The sequence below is a fragment of the Drosophila elegans genome, unplaced genomic scaffold (genome assembly GCF_018152505.1).
Source record: "Drosophila elegans isolate 14027-0461.03 unplaced genomic scaffold, ASM1815250v1 contig_149, whole genome shotgun sequence".
Taxonomy (NCBI): Eukaryota; Metazoa; Arthropoda; class Insecta; order Diptera; family Drosophilidae; genus Drosophila; species Drosophila elegans.
Window position 1 is genome coordinate 13,699,448 of NW_024545513.1, and position 18,599 is coordinate 13,718,046.

Here is an 18,599-nt window from a genome sequence, read left to right on the forward strand (position 1 = left end):
TTTTTCATTTTTATATTTTGGCATTTATAAAGCCAACATTTTTTACAGTGATCAAAGTGCGTTTTGTTTGTATTAGGTAATTGGGTAATTTTAAAGTGCGTACAATAAATTTAGTGGAATCGTTACCAGTGTGCAATAACGTGAGTGATATTTATCGGTGTGACCATTTGTCAGTACTCGTTAGAGATGGATAAACACATAGACTAGCCGATTGGAAAACATCAATAGCATCGATGCTGTCATCGATGTTTGTCCATCGCTAGTCGCTGCACGGGCACACTGTAAACAATCCGCACGACCCATGAGCCCTCGCACCGCGCCGCCAGATTCTCCAGCTCCTCCCGTTCGCCCAGCCGCCATGTCCCAGACGCAGTGCAGCTTGTAAGCAGCAGCAGCATCAGCAGCCGCCGCCGCAGAGAAGTCCGCCCGCAGTCAGAAGCGGGAGCAGAGCATCCGGAGCGACCGGATCCCCCGGTTCCCGCAACAGGTTGTGCCCCCTACTACATCCCATCGGTGTGCCCTTTTGTTACGCCAAGTGAGCGGCCAGAGGATTGGAAGTGGGTGCAGCAGGATGCAGCAGCGTCGCCCGCAGGCGAGTGGAGCCTGCCAGGAGGAGCAGCCTCAGGATGAGACCAAGAAACACTCGGTGAAGACGCCGACGATGCCGCTGCCGCCGGCGCAACGACGCGGCTGCTACTTCTCGCTGGCCTTCTCCATCGGTTCGATGGGATTGGCCTGCGGCAGTTTGTGGCAGATCCCCAACAGCAGCGATCGCATCTCGCTGCAGCGCGGACTGGTCCTCACCTCGCTGGGATTCATCTACTTCGTCTCGCTGACCGACTTCTGCAACAAATACCTGCTGGAGACGAGTCATGGCCAGCGGTTCCGCCGCAAGTACCGCCTGATGATGTCCGACGTCCTGGAGATTACCAACAAGTGAGTACCCGATGGTACGCGCCCAAGCGTTCGTCTATTGATTTTCCCGCAATGCCGCCCACAAACACGCACTCACTGCACTTGCGTTATGCAGTGGGTGAGCCTCATCTTCTGGGTGGCACTACGCAGGTCTCCTCTTGCCCCTAAAAAACCTCCACGTCTCTCGCCCTTACCCCCAAATTCAAGTTGACCCTATGATTCATGCAATCGCATTGCGCGCTCTCAATACTTATATAATTCTATATAAATAGAAATTTGCATTATGTTAACTATTTCGCTGGGGTACATAACCAGTTGGTTCGATTGATTGGAGATGAATGGTACAATGGCGGTCGTAGGTACAGGTACTTAAGGTCGCAAATAACTTGGCAAAGGTACAGTTATCTGTCACCTCTCCCAGTAATCAATTTGACCTCTAAATTTCATCAAATTAGAAAATATTTGGTGTTGTAAATGCACAATTTATTCAATTGAGTACACGTGTTTAATACTTATATAAATTAGTGTTTGCATTTGGTTCTTAACTATTAGTTGCGTTTGATCAGAGATAGATGCTAGTGTACAGTTCTGGTACAGGTACTTAATCTTGAAAATAATTGGACAAAGGTACAATTTATCTTTCACCTTTCCAAAAAATCAAATTGATCATATGGATTCCATGCAAATATTAGTTAATAGATTGTTTTAAAATTACGTGACATCATTTTTAAGCATTCAATGATTTGTTTTTAAGAACCGATTCAGTGGCCTTCCTATTGCTTTCTGTTTTGAGACGCATTTAGACATACTATCCCAGCTGAACGTTCGCTAATGTACATAATTGATTACGTTATTATTAAAGCTTAGAAATGTTTGCATCAGGTATTCTACTTAACTTAATTTTCTAAACTTTCAATGATTTGTTAGATTTGCCGATAGTTGTTTACTGCCGAATTTGTTGAGGTTTAAAGAACCTATTCATTAGCCTACTGTTTTCAGACAAATTTACTGATATTCCAACTTAAAGTTCGCTGAACTAACCGATTACGTAGTTATTTAAGTTTATAAGTATTTGCCTTAGGCATCAGGTATTCTCACTACCTTTTTTAGCCCATCGCGTAATCAATTTCCCGCCTTAGCGAATGCACGATTCACTCAATCAAATTATGCGTTCAAATCGAGTATTTGTTGTAGGTAAATATTTATTTAAAGTTCAAACAGAATGCGATTATTTCTGAATAGAAGGTGCTGCTTTCATTTTGTAAGCACCCTTGGCCTTATCTAGGCATTTTACCCATTTTAAAGTACTTCTCGAGTGGAGAGTACCCTTCCCATCGTCGTCTGTATACAGATATAGATGGAGAGATATAGTATATGTCCCAGCTGGAGTGTCCCCGACATTCGGCAATGGCGTTCCTTAGCCGAGGCGCTGATTTATATCATCATCTCGCACAGCGACATGCGGGTCAAGGTCTTTTGGCGGGCGTGGGATGTGGGAAGTGGGAGGTGGGTGGTGGGGAGGGGGATGGTTTGGTGATGGGGCGGCGGGATAGAACGGGTTTGACTCAAGGCGAGTCGGTTTTGAAATGAATTTTAACCGGTTGAAATACTGGACTCTATCAACTGAAATAAACGTCCTAATTTGGCACTCTTTTCTTCAAGATCTTTTCGATCTTCATTGCTATTTTCCGACAATGCTGACATATTTTATTTATCATTTTAGAACTTTAATATTTTATCAACGCTTGAATCCAGAACAAAACAATGCAAGAAACAAATTTCCCAGCATTTCAATACGGTTGAATAAAATACTCAAAGCCTCTTTAAACTACTAATTTCCAACTACTATTGCCCAACTATTTTCCCCGCAGCCCAAAGTGTTAATTAAACTGTGTGTGTGTGTAGAATTGTTTAGCGCGCTCAAATTGAGTTCCACTCCTCCTCCCCTGCGATTACATATGTACTTGTCATGATGAAACAGAGAGTGCCGCTTCATATATTATAGCTATATGTGTGTGCTCAGGTGTTATACAACCCGATCTCTGGATGGGAATTGGCTCAATCTATTTCATCACTGCCATAAACTCGGATAAGCGCACATCACATGCTTTCTATCGCGTTCCCTTTAGAAGGGGTATCACCGATTTTTGGGTTTATTCTGGCTTCAAGATTTAAAATAATATAATAATATCTTTACCATTTGTTATTAGATCGCATTTCTAGTAAAATTTTATTTGAAAGTCAAATAGTTGTGCTAATGTTTTATTATTTTATTATGTATGAGTAGCCTACATTATTCCCATAAAAATTATATTTGAATATTAGGAAATATGTTTGTTTTCTTGATATTTTTTTAAGTCACTCGCTGGCAAAAATAAACCTGAGATATGCATTAATTATTAAGCAATATTTGAATTTGATAAAACGGATTAAATTTTTCCCAAACAAATGATATTTGAATATTAGGAAATATGTATGTTTCTTGATTTTTATTAACTCTATAGCTGACAGAAAAGTTCATTATAAATGCATTATTTTTTTTTTTTAAGAATCAAAAGAATTTTAATTTTTTTTTTTTAAATATACACATCTTCTATAGTCGAATTTGATAAAATGGACTTTAGTAAATATATATATTTTTGTAAATGTGCAGTGAGTGTGTCTTAGTCGGGGCTGGTTATAACTGGCTTTGATCATGCAATAATAAGCACTTTCTCGGCAAATCTTTGCAAATCAAGCTGTCTTTCAGCATCTTCTGTATGACCTGTATGGCGTACTCATTTAATCATTGAAGTCCCCACCAGCCGACCCAATTTCCTGGCTGGCTGGCAATTGCTTCCCCACGATCGTTGTAAGTCCAACGGACGCACTTCACAACCACGTCGCCGATAAGGCAATCAGTCCGGTGCTTTGACTTTGTGGACTAACGACTGCCAGTCCACAATCTGCTATCTGTCGCCTCCTATCTGTTCCGTCCGGGTCTGTCTGGTTGGGTCTTCCTATCGGCCCAATCGATCGATTTGGGTGAGCGAGTGCATCTGTCGCTGATAAGCGGCATGTCGTTAGATGCTTAGTGAAGGTGAGACCTCCTCTATGTAAACAATTTGCGGGAAACTATTCCTACCGCCGGCCCTTGACATTCAACCATAAGTCTTAATTGGACATACATAGTTGAGGCTATTTTTTGTGTTATACCTCCAGCTAGCTGGGTTCTGGCGCTCGCTTGTTTTGGATTGCGGGCGATGTCCGACGACCCAGTAACCGATATCTAAATCACATTCGATTCGCATGCCATTGCCCAAAAAGACCCAACCCAGAAAAGCACCTATGCCCATGCCGATGCCAATGCCCATGCCCATGCCCATGTAGTAAATACTTTGTATGTGCGCAGGCAGCACATTGACACCTTTGGGGCCAAACATTAGGTAGAACCGGCGGCGCTTCTAATTGGAACTAATGCCTGCATTCGATGTGGGCACTTTGCCTCGGTTCTGTTGGGCTGGGTTCGATTGAATGCTTCTTCCAGGGGCGCTGCAGGCAGGGTGAGGCATTGGGGAGGGTGCGTCCAGGTTAAGTGATCACTTTGCACCAGTCGGAATCACGTCTGACTAATTGATTGCGTAGGCATGTGGGGCACAAGCCATAGGTTTGTGGAAGACAAATATAAGAGAGATTTAATATCAATATTCACTCACATTTGCAAACGAATAACTAAAATATATAGAAAAAAATAAAATAATAAAAATAATACAAATTAAAAAAGAAAGCAAACTTTTGCCAGCCGAAGTTTATATACACTTGCTCAAATTACAAAAATAAAAAACTCTATAGAACGACTATATTTCGATGTGTATAAAAGCAATGAAGATATATCGATTTTCGATTAATTTTCCTATCGTTGTCCGGTTTTCATATAATTTAGAACGTAATTCTAAAGTCTCGAAATATATTCGTATTTGTTCCTTTGGGATCTATATATTATAGTTGCCCGATCCGACCTCTTCCAGTTTATATACTATCTGCAATAGAAATAAATGGGAATGAAAGGCTATAAAAAATAGAATCTTTTTGAAGCTACAAAGTCTAAAATAAACAAACAAACAAATGGAATACAATTATTTTCAATTATAATCATATATAATATATGTTTATATATATATATATATACATATATCAGAAAGTTACGTAACAGCCCAGACAGAACAAAAAGTATGTAATGGAAATAAACTAAACACTTAATAATATTAAAACATCGACCAATTCTATTATTTCCGAGCCACTTAAGCGTAATTCAAAGCTATTTTGATGAGTCCCATTATCACGAGGGTAGGGCTATCGCTTCCTATTGCTCTGTGCCCCAGTTCTTGCGCTAATGACCAACATCCTGACATTGAGCAATCGCCCCAGCAGGGCCTTGACCCTCTCCCACCTCCCTTGACCTTTGCAGGTGCGCCTGATGAAGTCATCGCCGCCTCCATCATTGGGTTGTGAACGCTCCGGTCGAAAATGTATGGCCCATGAGAATATATAAGTGGACTTGAATAAACATTCTGGTGTGCAAGTTTTTATGTTGGAATAGTATTTCTATTACTATTTCTTAAGTAATAACATTTTTTAGCGTAGGTTTTACGCTTTTAGTGTCTTAGAAAGTGGGCTAAAGTGGTTTGTTTTTGCATTTCAGGCTTTCCTTAATTTTAACAATGAAATACGTTACTCAAATCAATCAATTATGATTGAAATTGATTTTTTAATTTTACAAAAATAGTTTTTGGAGGTTTGTAACCTATTCATATTAAAGTTTTAGTTTACTTCACTACAATATTTTTCATTGGGTAGAGAATGGAACTCCGCGATTGCTTACACTTCTGTACCCATATGTTGAGCAATATGATTGAAACAGTTTTTTTTTAATTTTACAAAACGATTTTTATATTACAAACCTATTTCTATTAAAGATTATGATGTGAGTTTTACCAAAATTTTGTTTCTCTTTTAAATTTTCAATAATTAAAAAAAAAATCCAATTATCTAGTGGGCTACGTAAATCAATGATCAATCAATCAATTTCCGGGGGCACACTTTTTCACCTTCACCTGCGACTTTTGACCTTTCCCATGGACGTGACCTTGCTCTTCCGTGTGGCCCGTCGCCCTTTGGACTTGCTCCCGTCGCAGCAGCTGCTCGAAGTGGAGCCGATGCTGATGGAGCTGCTCCTCCTGGTGGGGGCTTCACTTACTGTCACCTCGCCGGGATGAAAGCTCACTGATTTCGCCACGACAGTGGCTCCCTGTTGGCGTTTTCCTGGCGAAAGATCCAGCAGCAGTTGATCAATCTGTTCCAGTTGGTGCTCCGGCTGCTCCTGCTTCTCCTGCTGCTCAATATCATCGTAGGTAATGGCCTGAATCATGGGCTCGCCGGGAAGCATGAAGCCATCCTCTCCAGCCTCCATAAACTGCACCGGCGGATGATAGGAGATCGGAGCTCCGGTGGCTGTGCTCAAACGATTGGCTTCCGGTCGATAGTTGACCAGCGCTGGCCGGCGGCAACTGGGCTTCCACACGGACGACTCCTGTCCCGTGGAGCGCATTGCATTCATTGCATTGATGGCATCGCCGCCACCTCCAGTGGCCAGGTGATGCTCTGTTGGAGCCAACTGTTCGTCGCCACCGGCGGCGCGGGCTAGGCGATTGGAGCGCCGACGACGACGACGGCGACGATGATGGTGGGGTTGATCCTCGGGATACGGCATCTCAGCCAGCCGCTCCATCATGGGCTTGAAACGGGCCTCCAGCTTGAGTGGTGGCACCTCGTACGGCGCATTGAGCGCTGCCACCGGGTCTATCACTAATGTTTCCTTGGCCTTCGGTGGATCCTCCAGCGGTAGGGGCATTCCACCCAGAGCCCCCAGAGTCGGATCCATCTCTGGCGCCTTCCCATCTGCCGCTGTCTGCTCCCCATCTCCGCCAGCTGCCTCTCGCTTCCTCTTCGCCCGCCGCAAGGAGCGGCGACGCATGGACGACGTCGTGGTGGGTGCGTTGAGTTGGCGCACCATCGGACGGTACAGGTAGCGCACCACCTGCGGCTTCTTGCCGCGCTTGAGGGGAATGGACACGAAGTACTGGTAGCTCGTATCGATGCCATCCTCCATGGTGCGCGGCACCTTGTGCTGCTCCTTCCGCACGATCCGGCCGCCAGTTGTTGGGGCATCCGTCGGTTGCGCCACCGGAGGCGGAGGCAGAGGCGGTGGTGCCACATACGGACGTGCGATGGATGTGGCCGGCCGGCTGGTCCGGTTCACCGAAACGGACTGGCCGAATGTAGCTGGAGGTGCTCGCTTCGCTTTGGATGCCCTCGGAATGTATGGATTCGTTGATGGATTTAGAGATGACAAACCGGGCGACTGTGGACTTGTGGACTGGTTTTGAGATTGATTTCCTTCCATGTTCCTTGGATCATTCATATATCTACTCAAATTATGCCTGGGTTGTGCGCTAGGATTCGTCTGCTGTTTGCCTGCTTGACTCCTTGGCTGATCTCTATGCAAACTTGTAGATGGTTTCTTTGGTGGCTCCATTGGTTGGATAAGCCATCCATCTTTGGACTGCACTTTGTTTGCTGACTCAGCGGACTGATCTTTTGGCTGATTCATGAGCAGATAAATGGAAGGCCTGCTTGAAGGAACCTTCGATGGCCAGACCTGATGCGCATCTCCCTTGGATGACTTATCCCTGTCCTTTGACGGCATCGTTGCGGCCTCTTTCAATTGAGCCGTCAGTTGATTGACCACATAATTCACCGACTGACTAATGGGGCTGATCACCTGAACCCGCGGAGTGAACTTTGGGGACGCTATTACTGATTGGCCAGTCACCGCCTGTCCTTTCTTGACTTGTGGCGGCTTTGGCAACTTCTTCTTCTCCTTGGGAATTTCCTGTTTCACTTTGGTGGGCATGATCTTGATCACCGTCGAGGTCAGCTTGATGGCCTTGTTTCCCTGCTGGATGACGCTCTGCACTTCCTGCATGCTGCTGTTACTGCTGAGACTACTGCTCTGGGTGCTTGGATTCGTGGCTGGGTGTGAGCTGGAACCAGGACTTCTGGTATGGCTAGTGCTCATCCTTGGACTCTGAAGGCGACTCAGACTGCGACTTGGACTGCCGTTTGGACTGGGAGCGGAGGAGATCATGCCTGTGGCCTCGATGGCATCGGGTTGTATCAGGGCTTCGGCTTTGGAAGCATCTAGGAGATCCTCCTGCGACGGCACACGACTGAGAGTGGGAGGATTCCTGGAGTCACTACTGATCAGTTGAGGGGGCAATCTGCTGGACGGCCAGTTGGAAGTCTTCGTCCGCCGCGGATGCATCTGGCGCAGTTGGGCCTGCAGCAGCTCCTCCTCGTGCATGATTCGCTGGCTGGGTACACAGAATATGCGCGAGCATCGCACCTTCGTCTTGGCCGGAGTCACCTGGCACAGATCCTCCAGCTGGTGCACCTTCTCCAACCGCCCACTGCTGCTGCTCCTCTCCAGATCCACATCCACATTCACATCCACATCCACATCCACATCCTGTTCATTGATTTTGGCCTGTTCCAGGCTGTTGTCCTCGGAGGAGGAGGTCTCGCTGCACGGGACGAATGTCGGCGACGGCATCATGATCCACTTCACTTCGTTTATTTGACGGGGAGCGGGAATCCTTACCGGAACCGAAGCCAGAGGTGCTTGTCTACGACGCATCGTGGATGTGGCCGTTGTTTGGAGTGTTCTAGTCGGACCACCACCACCGCCAGTTGCTCTTTTGGGCAGGACACCGCTTAATTCGGTTGGCACCGCCGTAGTCCTCTTGGGTGCCCTTGCCCCACTCAGTGGTCCACAATTGCGCTTGGCTGCGGATGTTGATCCATTAGCACCACCAACAGCTCCAACACCCGATCCTCCTGATCCTTCACCGCCCGACGATCCGGTGACTCGCTTGCCCTCCGGCTTTTTGGCCTTGATTATCTTCGATCGATCCGGCGGATTGCGACGAGTGCCGCCCAAAAATGTTGACATTGCCATTGCACTTACGCTGTAAATTTTGATGACGTTCTTTTGGTCGAATGGGAATTTTAGCTGATCTTAAATTTACACTGTGTGGGCTTTTGTTCGATGGTTAAAAACGATTTTGATTAATTTTTGTTTGATAATCTAACATAATGAGTGCTAAAGGCGAAAAATAACAATGACAGATGGTTCGACACCTACTATGGTCTATGATTTATAAATGGATCAAGTTCCAAATGGGATAACTAAAAGAAAGGGGAAAAGTTAGCTAACTAAACAACACTCTATTTTAACGATTTTGATAGGTTGCTAAATTTTAGAAATTATTTTAATTACCTTTTGGGGAATGATTAGCAGGAAAACCAGTGCAGGTCTATCATTCGTAAGGTTGGCAATTTAGATTTTATGATATATAATATATCATTCACAATCCACTTTAACAAAAATTCGAGTTTGGGATCTTAATACATCATCACATAAATACGAGATTATGACCTCAGTCTTGAAGTATTTTTAAACTTAATATCTTGAGAACTATTATTCATAAGGTTAGTAATCCACTTCATATAAATACAAATTTTGGAAACTTAGTGCCGAAGTATTGTTTAAATTTATTTGAAAAGAAATGAGTAACTAGGAGTACAAAAAATAAGTTTAGTTGTATTTCTGTGAAGCCGCAAACGAAATGAATTTGTAAATTCCTTTTCTTTTTTATCATCACGTTTTTGTGATAAGTTGCACACCACGTATTTTTCACTAAAATAATACTTAACTTTAAACTTTATTCCACATTTATTTATATTCTATTGCCTTTGCTTACAATTTGACCTCAAGTAATTGTGAAGCATAGAGAAATTGGGTTTCTACCTATGTCCTGCGCTTGTATCGCGGCCTGGGCAGATACTCGTCGAGGATTTGCTCCTCCAGGAGTCCCGTGTAGGTGGATGGAAAGACCATGGTCTCCTGCGCGGGACAGCGCATCCGCCTGTGCCTCAAGTCCAGGCAGTCATCCGCATCCGCGTCATCATCACTGGCGGACGAGGTGCCGTGGCTCCAGTGTACTGGTGTAGTTTTGGCCAGAGTTTTTCCCAGGGTGGTGACTCTTCTGGACTCCGGTTGTTGTGCCGTTTTAGTCACAATTTCAGAGGCAGCACGTTTCGCTCTCAAACTGTCCAGAAAAATGGCCAGTGGCGTGGTCGTTTTAGGAGGCTCATCGACAAGAGGTGAAGCTCCTCCAGTTTGCCGTCCTCTTTTGGGAATGCAAGTCGTTCTCCTGTGGGAATCCATTTCAGAGCCAAAGAAACGGAACTGAGACGATCTTTCAGCTTCCCTTGCTCTAAATGATTGTTCCCCATCCATGTTTCGTCGGTCATTATAGCTGTTGGGCATTCCATCCGCGGGCAAGTAGTAGTTACTTTCACCTCCTTTGTTGGACCTCCTTGAGTAGAGGTTGAAATTGGAGTAGTTGTTTCTGGGCAGCGAGGTCGAACTGCATGGAGGCATCTGAGATGCTGCCTCCATTGGCAGATTGCAGTTGTAATCTGGTTGATTGCGATCCTGTTCCACTTGTTCTTCATCATATCGAACACTTTGCTGGCTGGGCACCACGCTGGGATCGATTGTCGTTTCGTGGTAATAATCTTGTTGTTGATGGCTTTCTCTAGGATTGTGATTGTGTCGCGGTCTATGCCGACTTCCCCCCAAAGCATTCACCAGACCACGAAGTCCCTGAGCTGCGGCAGTAATGGCTCCAGCTCGATCCCTTCCCTGCCTGGCGAAGCTATTGGCTTGCCTGGGATAGGGGTAATGCCTTAGGTCATCATCGTTCTGAATCCCCTGCATTGGGTAGTGCTGCTCCGTGTAGTGTGGCGTGTTTTCCACCAGCTCCTCCCATCTTTGGTTAGTATCGCATGCACAGTGATTGTGGGCTTGGTACTCTGGAACCCACTCCCTGCTCTGTTGTTGTGGCACTGCCAAGTTCTCAGCTGGATACTGATGGTATCTTGAGTAGTACTGTGGGTGTTTCTGGGGCGGAGGTCGTTGGGTGCGCAGTAGGGTGCGGGCATGGTGGTGCTGTTGTGGCTCCCACCTCAGAGCGTTACTGAATAAAGCTGGTTTGGTCCGGCTGCAGTTACAAGTTTGTGGGGATTGGTTGGTGAAGGGCTGGAGATATGTGTTCTCCATGGGTTGTTGGTCTGAAGTTTGAGGATGATAGTCGTAACAATAGCACTGCTCCTCCTCCTTCTCCTCCTCCTCCGCTGCATTCAGCAGCTCCAGGGGTGGGTCCACACTGGCCACCGATGGAGCTGGAGCACAGGGACACCGCACACTGTCCGTGTTGGAACTGAGTGCCCGGATGGAGCTCTTCGAGCGCAGGGAGCGACAGCTGCACTGCCGTCTCGGCTCCTGTGTGTCCGTGTAGTAGCGACGACCCGTCTCCAAATGCGAGGGTGCTCTGGTGGGATCTACCCAACTGAATCTACCCGGAAACAGGGGAGCTTGCCATTGGTTCGGTGGCTTTGCGTTGTCCGACTTCCAGTTCGAGCATTGGTACTGATCCTCTTGTTGCCACCGTCTTGAATATTGACTGGAGTAGGCATCGGAGGATGGAGCATAGGAGGATTTGGATTGGGGGCTCTGCCGGCGCTCCTGCATTTTTGAAGCATTCTCTCGACTCTTCGATGGCGACCAATTGGTTGCAGCTGGAGCTCCCGAAATGCAGCTCGCCTTCGACTGGCAGTAGTCACTCACTGCACTGAACGCCTCTGGATGCGATCGTCCAGAGGAACTGGCGGAGGAGCAGCGCGAAGGTGCCCTCCTCTGACTCCGCCTTTTGCTTGCACTCCAATTGGATGGCCTGGGATCTGGCCGCCAATTCCTCGGACGACGTTCCCGGGGGCCACTAACCTTTGCTTCTTGCTTGTTCCTTGGGGATGGGGCTCTTGGCGATCCTCCTTGTAAAGTGTATGGCTTCCTATTACTGGGCTTAGGGGAATAGGTGCAGCTTTGGCCTTCCTTTTGTTTGCCGCTTGGCATCTCTTGGGGTTGGCATCCCACCGAGGGAATGTCACTTCGCGATGAGGCTTCCCTTGAGGACTGCACTCTCTTTTTCCTGACCTTCTGCATCTTGGGAATTCCGGTGGCCGCATAGGTGACGTTCAAGTGCTTGGTTGAACTTTGTTCCGGCTGCTGTGATGCAATGACCATTGGTTTTGGTTTCCTTTTGGACTTGGTTGGTACTTTTACTTGGGCTGCAGGATTTGGCAGTGGGGCTGGTTCCTCTGACCTGGCAGCTTGCTCTTTGGTTTTGGGTCTTCCCGGAACTTGAGTGATAGGTCTTGGTCTCTTCTTGGCCACGCGCCGCATCAACTGGTGGAAATCATTGGCCAAATAGCAGGCCCGAACCCGTTGGCCACACTTGGAGTAGTCCGTCTCGGTGGGGGACTTTCTGGGAACTCTGGTGCTTCGCCGATGTTCCCGCTGTTCCGTCGGGCAAGTGCACCTGCAGACGGGCGGCAGTTGGAAGGCCTCCTGGGGCAGTCCACACTGGCAGTCCGCCTGGCATTGTGTCGCCATCACAGATGTCTCCGCCGACGGTAGCATTGCTCCCTGGTTCGATTCCGCCAAAGTTCGTTCGCTTGCGGGCGTGCGAAAGGCCAGGGTCTGTTCGCTGTCCACTATTTCCGTCTGGGTTCCGACTTCGGGTGGGTCGGAGGGTCTCAGCGTGGTGCTGCTGTCCCTGTCCACCTGCTCCTCGGTCAATCGTTGCCGCTCCCGTTCCCGTTCCTTTTGCCGCTTTCTGTTCTGACGCATCTGGCCATATCTCTCCCGGTTCTGGTGGTAGTTGGCGTTCAAATTGTAGAACAGGTGGCGACCCGGCTCCATGCATCGCTTGCACATGCCGGTGAATCCGCCGAGAATGCCCTTGCTTGGTGGCTGGTGCTCGCTTTCGGTCATTACATTTTGCGGAGAAGCAGTTGAATGATCAGTTGAATGAGCAGTTGAATGATCAGCTGGATAAGCAGTTGAATGAGCAGTTGGATAAGCAGTTGAATGAGCAGTTGAATGAGGTGGCTGAACCGGTTTAAATGCAGGCGAATCAACTAGTGAGTGAGCAGGTGGCGGAGCGATATTCGAGGAAACAGAGGCCGTCCCATATGGCTGTCTTGGCCGGCGGAAGCAACTGCCGAACTTCCTCCGTTTCTCGGGGAGATTGCTCGATTGGTCGTCCGACTGCCTGCTGACCTGGTGGTCAAGGCTTCGCCGCTGCTGATCCACCGACCGACGACTCTCGGCGGGATTGGACGATTGGGATTGGACATTGGGATCCTGCCGCTCGTCGTCGGAGTGAACCAGAAATTGTGGGTGCTTGTAGTCATGCCTCGTACGCCTTTGTTTCTGCCGCTCATCCTCGGAAGAAATCGGCTCATCCCTGGACTTATTCTCGTTTTCCTTATCCAGGTGACTGAATTCATTGGCGCCGGTGTCTTTGCTGTAGGTCTTCTTTTCCCTATCCGGTTGGTCCTTGACGAATCTTGCAGTTCTCTTCTCCGTTTGCCTCTTAGCGGGTGGCTCCTTCTCTGGCACTCCTCGGGACTCAACTGGCGGCCATGTGGGTGGCACAATGGCAGCGGCCGCCACCGCATCGTCGCCCAGGAAGCGCGACTTCAAGTGCGAGTGCTCCTCGCACGGACAACAGGCCGTCGTCTCGCCCCAGTGCTGCATGGAGATGCCGTAGAGCGGACAGACCTCGCTCATGGCCGCCTCGTAGCTGGCCAGGATGCGGAAGAACTCCGGCGAGATGCGGCGGAAGAGGGCCGGATCGAGACGCCGTTGCGGCGCCTGTCGCAAGTCGAACTTGCGGCGCAGGCGCGGCAGCAGCGGCTCCGTCCGGCGTGCCGCCAAACACTCGCCGGCCATGGGTTGTCCATCGGCCTGGAAGGGCCAGTCGTCAGTCGTGGCACCTGCTCCTCGACTCCGCAGGCAGGAGCAGCTGCCTCGCCCGTGCAGCTTCTTGCAGCGCCGTGGACTCTCGCTACGCATTGGGATACATTCCTCCTTTGCGCTTTTGCCGATCAGAAAGGGATTACCCTGACTTCTGGACTCCGTGGCGGGCAGACATGTGGCCACCTTGCTCACTGGCCCCCCATCTGAATCTTTCGTTTGGCCTGCAAGGCCTGAACTTGCCTGCTGGCGAGCGAGAGAGTCGCTGCCCTTATCCGCCGCCAGTCCAGCGCTCAGGGCGGCCAGCTCCTTCGGCGTGAGCCTGTCCAGGAAGACCTTCTGCTTGCGGAACCACTCGGTGGCCAGATCGGGCACCAGCAGACGTTCCGACTTTCGACTTCCGCCGCACAGGAGCCGCTCGAAGAGGGAGCAGCGCGATGCCTTGCCTTCGATGGACGACGGCTGTGGCTGTGGCGGTGGGAAGTTGGTCATGCCCCTCACGAGGAAGCGGTCCAGGCAGCCCGTGGAGCGGGTGGTGCCGGTCTCCAGCAGCTGGGACAGGTACTGCCGCATGACCCTCTCCGGTCCGCGATCACACGGCTCCATTTCCGGTGGCTTGAACTAGGGATGAGGATGTAGATGGGGGGCTGGATGGTTTTCGGTTCGGACTTCAGTTATTGTTTTTTGTTTTTTTTTTTCTTATATTTGCGGATGGGATGACGTCTTCCAGTTGGTTACCAAAAATTTTGAATTATTTCCTGTGAATATATATTATGTTATGTCGAAATCAGAAGGTCTAGTTGAATTTTAAGTCGATTGTCTGTAATAACTAACGCCAAATATGGAATATACGACATGGCATCATGCCGCAGATGATGATCGATCTCATTTGCTTTAATAAATGGCAATAAAATTAATAATACGTGCTAGATTACAACTTTTAGAGGATAAGCAATATGAAATTTGGAGAAAAGGTTTCTTATTCATTGAGTATAGAGAAGCTCTGTAAAGATGTTGTAGAGGCCAGTTATTAAGCAGCTTATATTTATGGGGTCTATATCCATCGACATGCCAAACATTTTCCAAATCGAACAAGCTAGTCAGAAGTAATTAAGAATTCAGTGACGTCACTGCAAGCAGTATGGTTATCCTTCATCTATGTATGTTTTTTCCCAACAGATGACGCTTTTGACTTAATCGCTCGCCACTCAAAATTTGCTGGCGACACCTGCCGAAGAAAAAATGTATTTTCAAAATGGTTAATAGAGGAGCAATTCTTTCTGATAATATATGGTTTAGCTGTAATAGCTCCTACTTGATTTTCCCAGGCATATATATTTAATAGTCTCCAAATGTTGTTAATTGCTTTCAGAATCGTTTCGGCCATCCAGGCTTCCTTCTCCTTCCTCGTGGGACTCATCGTCTGCAAGTCGACGTGCACCAAGTCCTTCGTTTATGCGTCGCACTTCTTGATGGAGGCCTACGGCTGGTTCGGCACCGCCTACTTTATGTACGACATCTGGTCGATGTACAAGGTGCACACCCAGAAGATCGCCGACAAGCTGCACCTGTTGCGCATCACCAAGGGTCAGGGGGCGGGGGCGGGTGCGCCGACGAGCAATGGCCACGCCAACGGCAAGGTCAACGGGCAGTCCCGTCCCACCTCGGGTGGCAATAACAACGGCAGCACCCCGGGCACCCCACACGAGATCTGCGACTACGACGGCGCCTGCGTCCAGATTCCCAAGGACGGACGTTGGGACTTCCTCAAGTATGTCCTTACGCACCCGGTCATGATGATTCACCACGTCTTTATCGGCACGTTCGGCCTGCTGGTGGTGACGGTAAGACCAAGTCGTATATAGTAGTTATACTGTGTTATATAAAATGTGTTTTCTAAAATCTGGCCACAAAAATGCTCCTGCACGTCAGCGTTTTAGAAAATTAACCTCGAACTCAAAATATTTGAATTCTTTTCATTTTTTGTGCAGCAATAACAAGGAGAGGGATTCATGTTTTCAATACGAATAAAAGATTTAATCTAGTGGAGCTATAAGTAGAAAAGTACGACTACTTCGTTTTTCATACCTATGAATTACAAATTATTTGTTTAAGAAATGAGGAAATTCAACATAAATTTAAAAAATATATATTTAATTCCTCTTAACTAAACTAGTTGTTAAAGAATTTAAAAAGAGAATCTGTCTCCTGTTAATGAGGTTAAATAACTATCGAAATAAATCATTTTCCAACTTTGAGTTATAGTTTCTAAAAAAAACGCTGATGTGGTGGAACATTTTCGAATCCATTATAAAAGTATTATTTAATTTATGTAAAAACTAAAAGATCACATTTTGTATCATAGTATTATTAAGGGCGATATAAAATCTATAGGTCCATGTTACAACGCCTGGTGCAATAACGCCTGCAAGTATATTGCATTAAAAAAAGTGCAACTGACTAACAGCCTTTATTGCCCTCTTTTGTTTTGAATATTAGAAAAAAAATATATATAGTTGATTACATAAAAATATTGATTTCATGATCATAATACATTTTTTTTTTTTTTGCAAATTAATATATCACAGCGTGAAAAGGCGCTATTGAGTTGTTGGAAATGCATTAACATTTGTGGGCGTTATGGCACTCTATATAGTGTAATCACGCCCAAATACAATAGTCGCATACTTATCCCAAATCTATTTCCATTGCAGTACATCCGCGGCGGTGGGCACTGCATCTACAGCTACATGTTCATGATGGAGTTCTCCACGCCGTTCGTCTCGCTGCGCAGCATCCTGAGCACCATGCGGCTGAAGGACTCGCGGGTGTACATCGCCAACGGACTGCTCATGCTGGCCACCTTCTTCGTGTGCCGCGTCTGCATGTGGCCGTACGTGATGTGGCGCTACAGCCTGGCCATCGAGGCCGCCTCCATGTGGGCGGCCATGTGCGGGCTGCCGCGGGGCTGCCTCGTCAGCATCGCCATTCTGTTCTTGCCACAGCTCTACTGGTTCTACCTGATGGTCTTGGGGGCCCTCAAGGTGAGCGATCTCTCTGCCCCCCAGCACACAACTAACTTAGATAAAAAAATATTAGAAAGAATTAGGAAGGAAATTAGGAAAACGGGTTGTTAATAGTAGCAGTAGATATCATTTTCATAAAACATGGTTTATTATATTTTCTTCAATCTGCTATGACGGACTTTAATATTAAATTAAATTATTAAAGACTGTCAAAGATAAACATTAATTATAAAAATCTGCCTGAGACATCTATCACTTAAAAAAAGTCCTTATTTATTCAAATACAAGTAGTTTTTTTTAATTTTGTTTCTTGATGACAAAAATATTAAAATCACTGACTGATTTATATTTTCAAAGTTATATCAAAATAAAATTAGTAATGACTTTTATTTCACAAGCCTTTAATAACAGTGATGCTCTTAATATAGACTGTTATATTGTAAGAAATAAAATAAAAATCTTAACATTTATATTGAAACGACTTTAAAACATTTATTAAATAATTTTCTATAGATTTTTAAAATAAATTCCTTTTTTTTAATAACAAAAAACCGTTTTGAAACAGTTTTTTAATAACTTACTATTAACAATATAAATGGCATACATTCTATTATATTATATTATTCTGTCCCGCTCACTTTCGTGTGTCCTTGTGTTTTTCAGGTCTTTCTGCCGCAGAAGCGAAAGCCGCCCAACGCCGATCTTCAGGCCACGATAGCGGCCACGCCCATCCCCACCGCCCTCGTTAATGGCAAAAACTAGTGCAAATTGTAACCTGTTTGTTTGTATCCATGTATTTATTTTGAGGCACAGTTCCAGCCGCTTCCATTTTTTGCGGAGATCTTGCTATTGTTTATACATTTTTAACAATTAGTTATACAACAAGGACCCGGACCCGGACCCTCAACCCACAAGACAGACGCGTCAGGACGGACGGATATTGAACACGGAACCGGAATCGAGAGAGGATTACAGAAAACAATGCGACCAGGGACAGATGTTTAGTTTTAAAAAGACATAATTTACTAAAACAAAACAAAACAAAACAAAACAAACAAAAAACATGAAAAAACTAAGAACAAAAACGAAAAGAAAAACAAAAACGAAAACTAAAACTAAAACCAAATGCAGATGAAGCGAATAAACTAAGTTGCTTATTTTTTGAAGCAAGCCCCCTAAACCATAAACAATTTAATGTTGCATTCAATTCTTGCTATATCCACAAAATCGATGTTATTAATCGCAAGCTTGTGCTAATGACATAACCTGTTAGAAATATTAATAGCGAAGATAACTGAAAAGCATATTAAAGCCAAAAAGATTGGCCAGATGTATAACTAGGAATGTTCGATGCGCATATAATACTGCACTTGCATTTGCATTTGCCGGCCTTGATCGATTGTATAGTGATCAAAGAATATATAGATATCCGGGGACCGTAAAACAACTTTTGTGTTTTCTGAGATGAACAAAACAAGACAAACAAAACAAAAAAGAATCAAACATTGTACACTATATGTTTTACATGTTTGTTTAACTAGGAGCAGCCCAAAGAAAAAAAATGCAGTCAATCTTTAAGTATATCATAACCAAATAAAATATACAGTACCTACACCTCAATCATGTAATTCCCCACAGAAATATGAAGAGAAAAAACAATTATATTGTATACG

At 46.0% G+C, this 18,599-nt stretch overlaps 3 protein-coding genes across 3 annotated transcripts; 1 reads left to right on the plus strand and 2 right to left on the minus strand.

Moving 5' to 3' along the window:
• Positions 1-255: 255 nt before the first annotated feature.
• Positions 256-18,113, plus strand: LOC108140883 (ceramide synthase). Its single transcript, XM_017263913.2, has 4 exons — positions 256-936; positions 15,273-15,744; positions 16,615-16,944; positions 17,590-18,113. Exons 1-4 carry the CDS (start codon positions 572-574, stop codon positions 17,686-17,688), a joined length of 1,266 nt encoding a protein of 421 aa, XP_017119402.1. The 5' UTR covers positions 256-571; the 3' UTR covers positions 17,689-18,113.
• On the minus strand, positions 5,854-9,135 carry LOC108140882. The gene has a single exon (XM_017263912.2). The coding sequence runs from the start codon at positions 8,969-8,971 to the stop codon at positions 6,005-6,007; it is 2,967 nt and encodes a 988-aa protein (XP_017119401.1). The 5' UTR covers positions 8,972-9,135; the 3' UTR covers positions 5,854-6,004.
• On the minus strand, positions 9,719-15,320 carry LOC108140880. Its single transcript, XM_041707881.1, has 3 exons — positions 15,216-15,320; positions 14,735-15,128; positions 9,719-14,658 (listed from the first exon to the last, which is right to left on the minus strand). Exon 3 carries the CDS (start codon positions 14,504-14,506, stop codon positions 9,824-9,826), a length of 4,683 nt encoding a protein of 1,560 aa, XP_041563815.1. The 5' UTR covers positions 14,507-14,658; positions 14,735-15,128; positions 15,216-15,320; the 3' UTR covers positions 9,719-9,823.
• Positions 18,114-18,599: the final 486 nt, after the last annotated feature.

What these genes read in the sequence shown, in the direction of transcription:
- LOC108140882 (XM_017263912.2), bottom strand. Translation starts at nt 8,971, where the DNA reads ATGGCAATGTCAACATTTTTGGGCGGCACTCGTCGCAATCCGCCGGAT.
- LOC108140883 (XM_017263913.2), top strand. Translation starts at nt 572, where the DNA reads ATGCAGCAGCGTCGCCCGCAGGCGAGTGGAGCCTGCCAGGAGGAGCAG. An exon ending in GTCCTGGAGATTACCAACAA is followed by an intron (nt 937 to 15,272) that starts GTGAGTACCCGA and finishes AATTGCTTTCAG; the next exon opens with AATCGTTTCGGCCATCCAGG. An exon ending in TCGGCCTGCTGGTGGTGACG is followed by an intron (nt 15,745 to 16,614) that starts GTAAGACCAAGT and finishes TTTCCATTGCAG; the next exon opens with TACATCCGCGGCGGTGGGCA.
- LOC108140880 (XM_041707881.1), bottom strand. Translation starts at nt 14,506, where the DNA reads ATGGAGCCGTGTGATCGCGGACCGGAGAGGGTCATGCGGCAGTACCTG.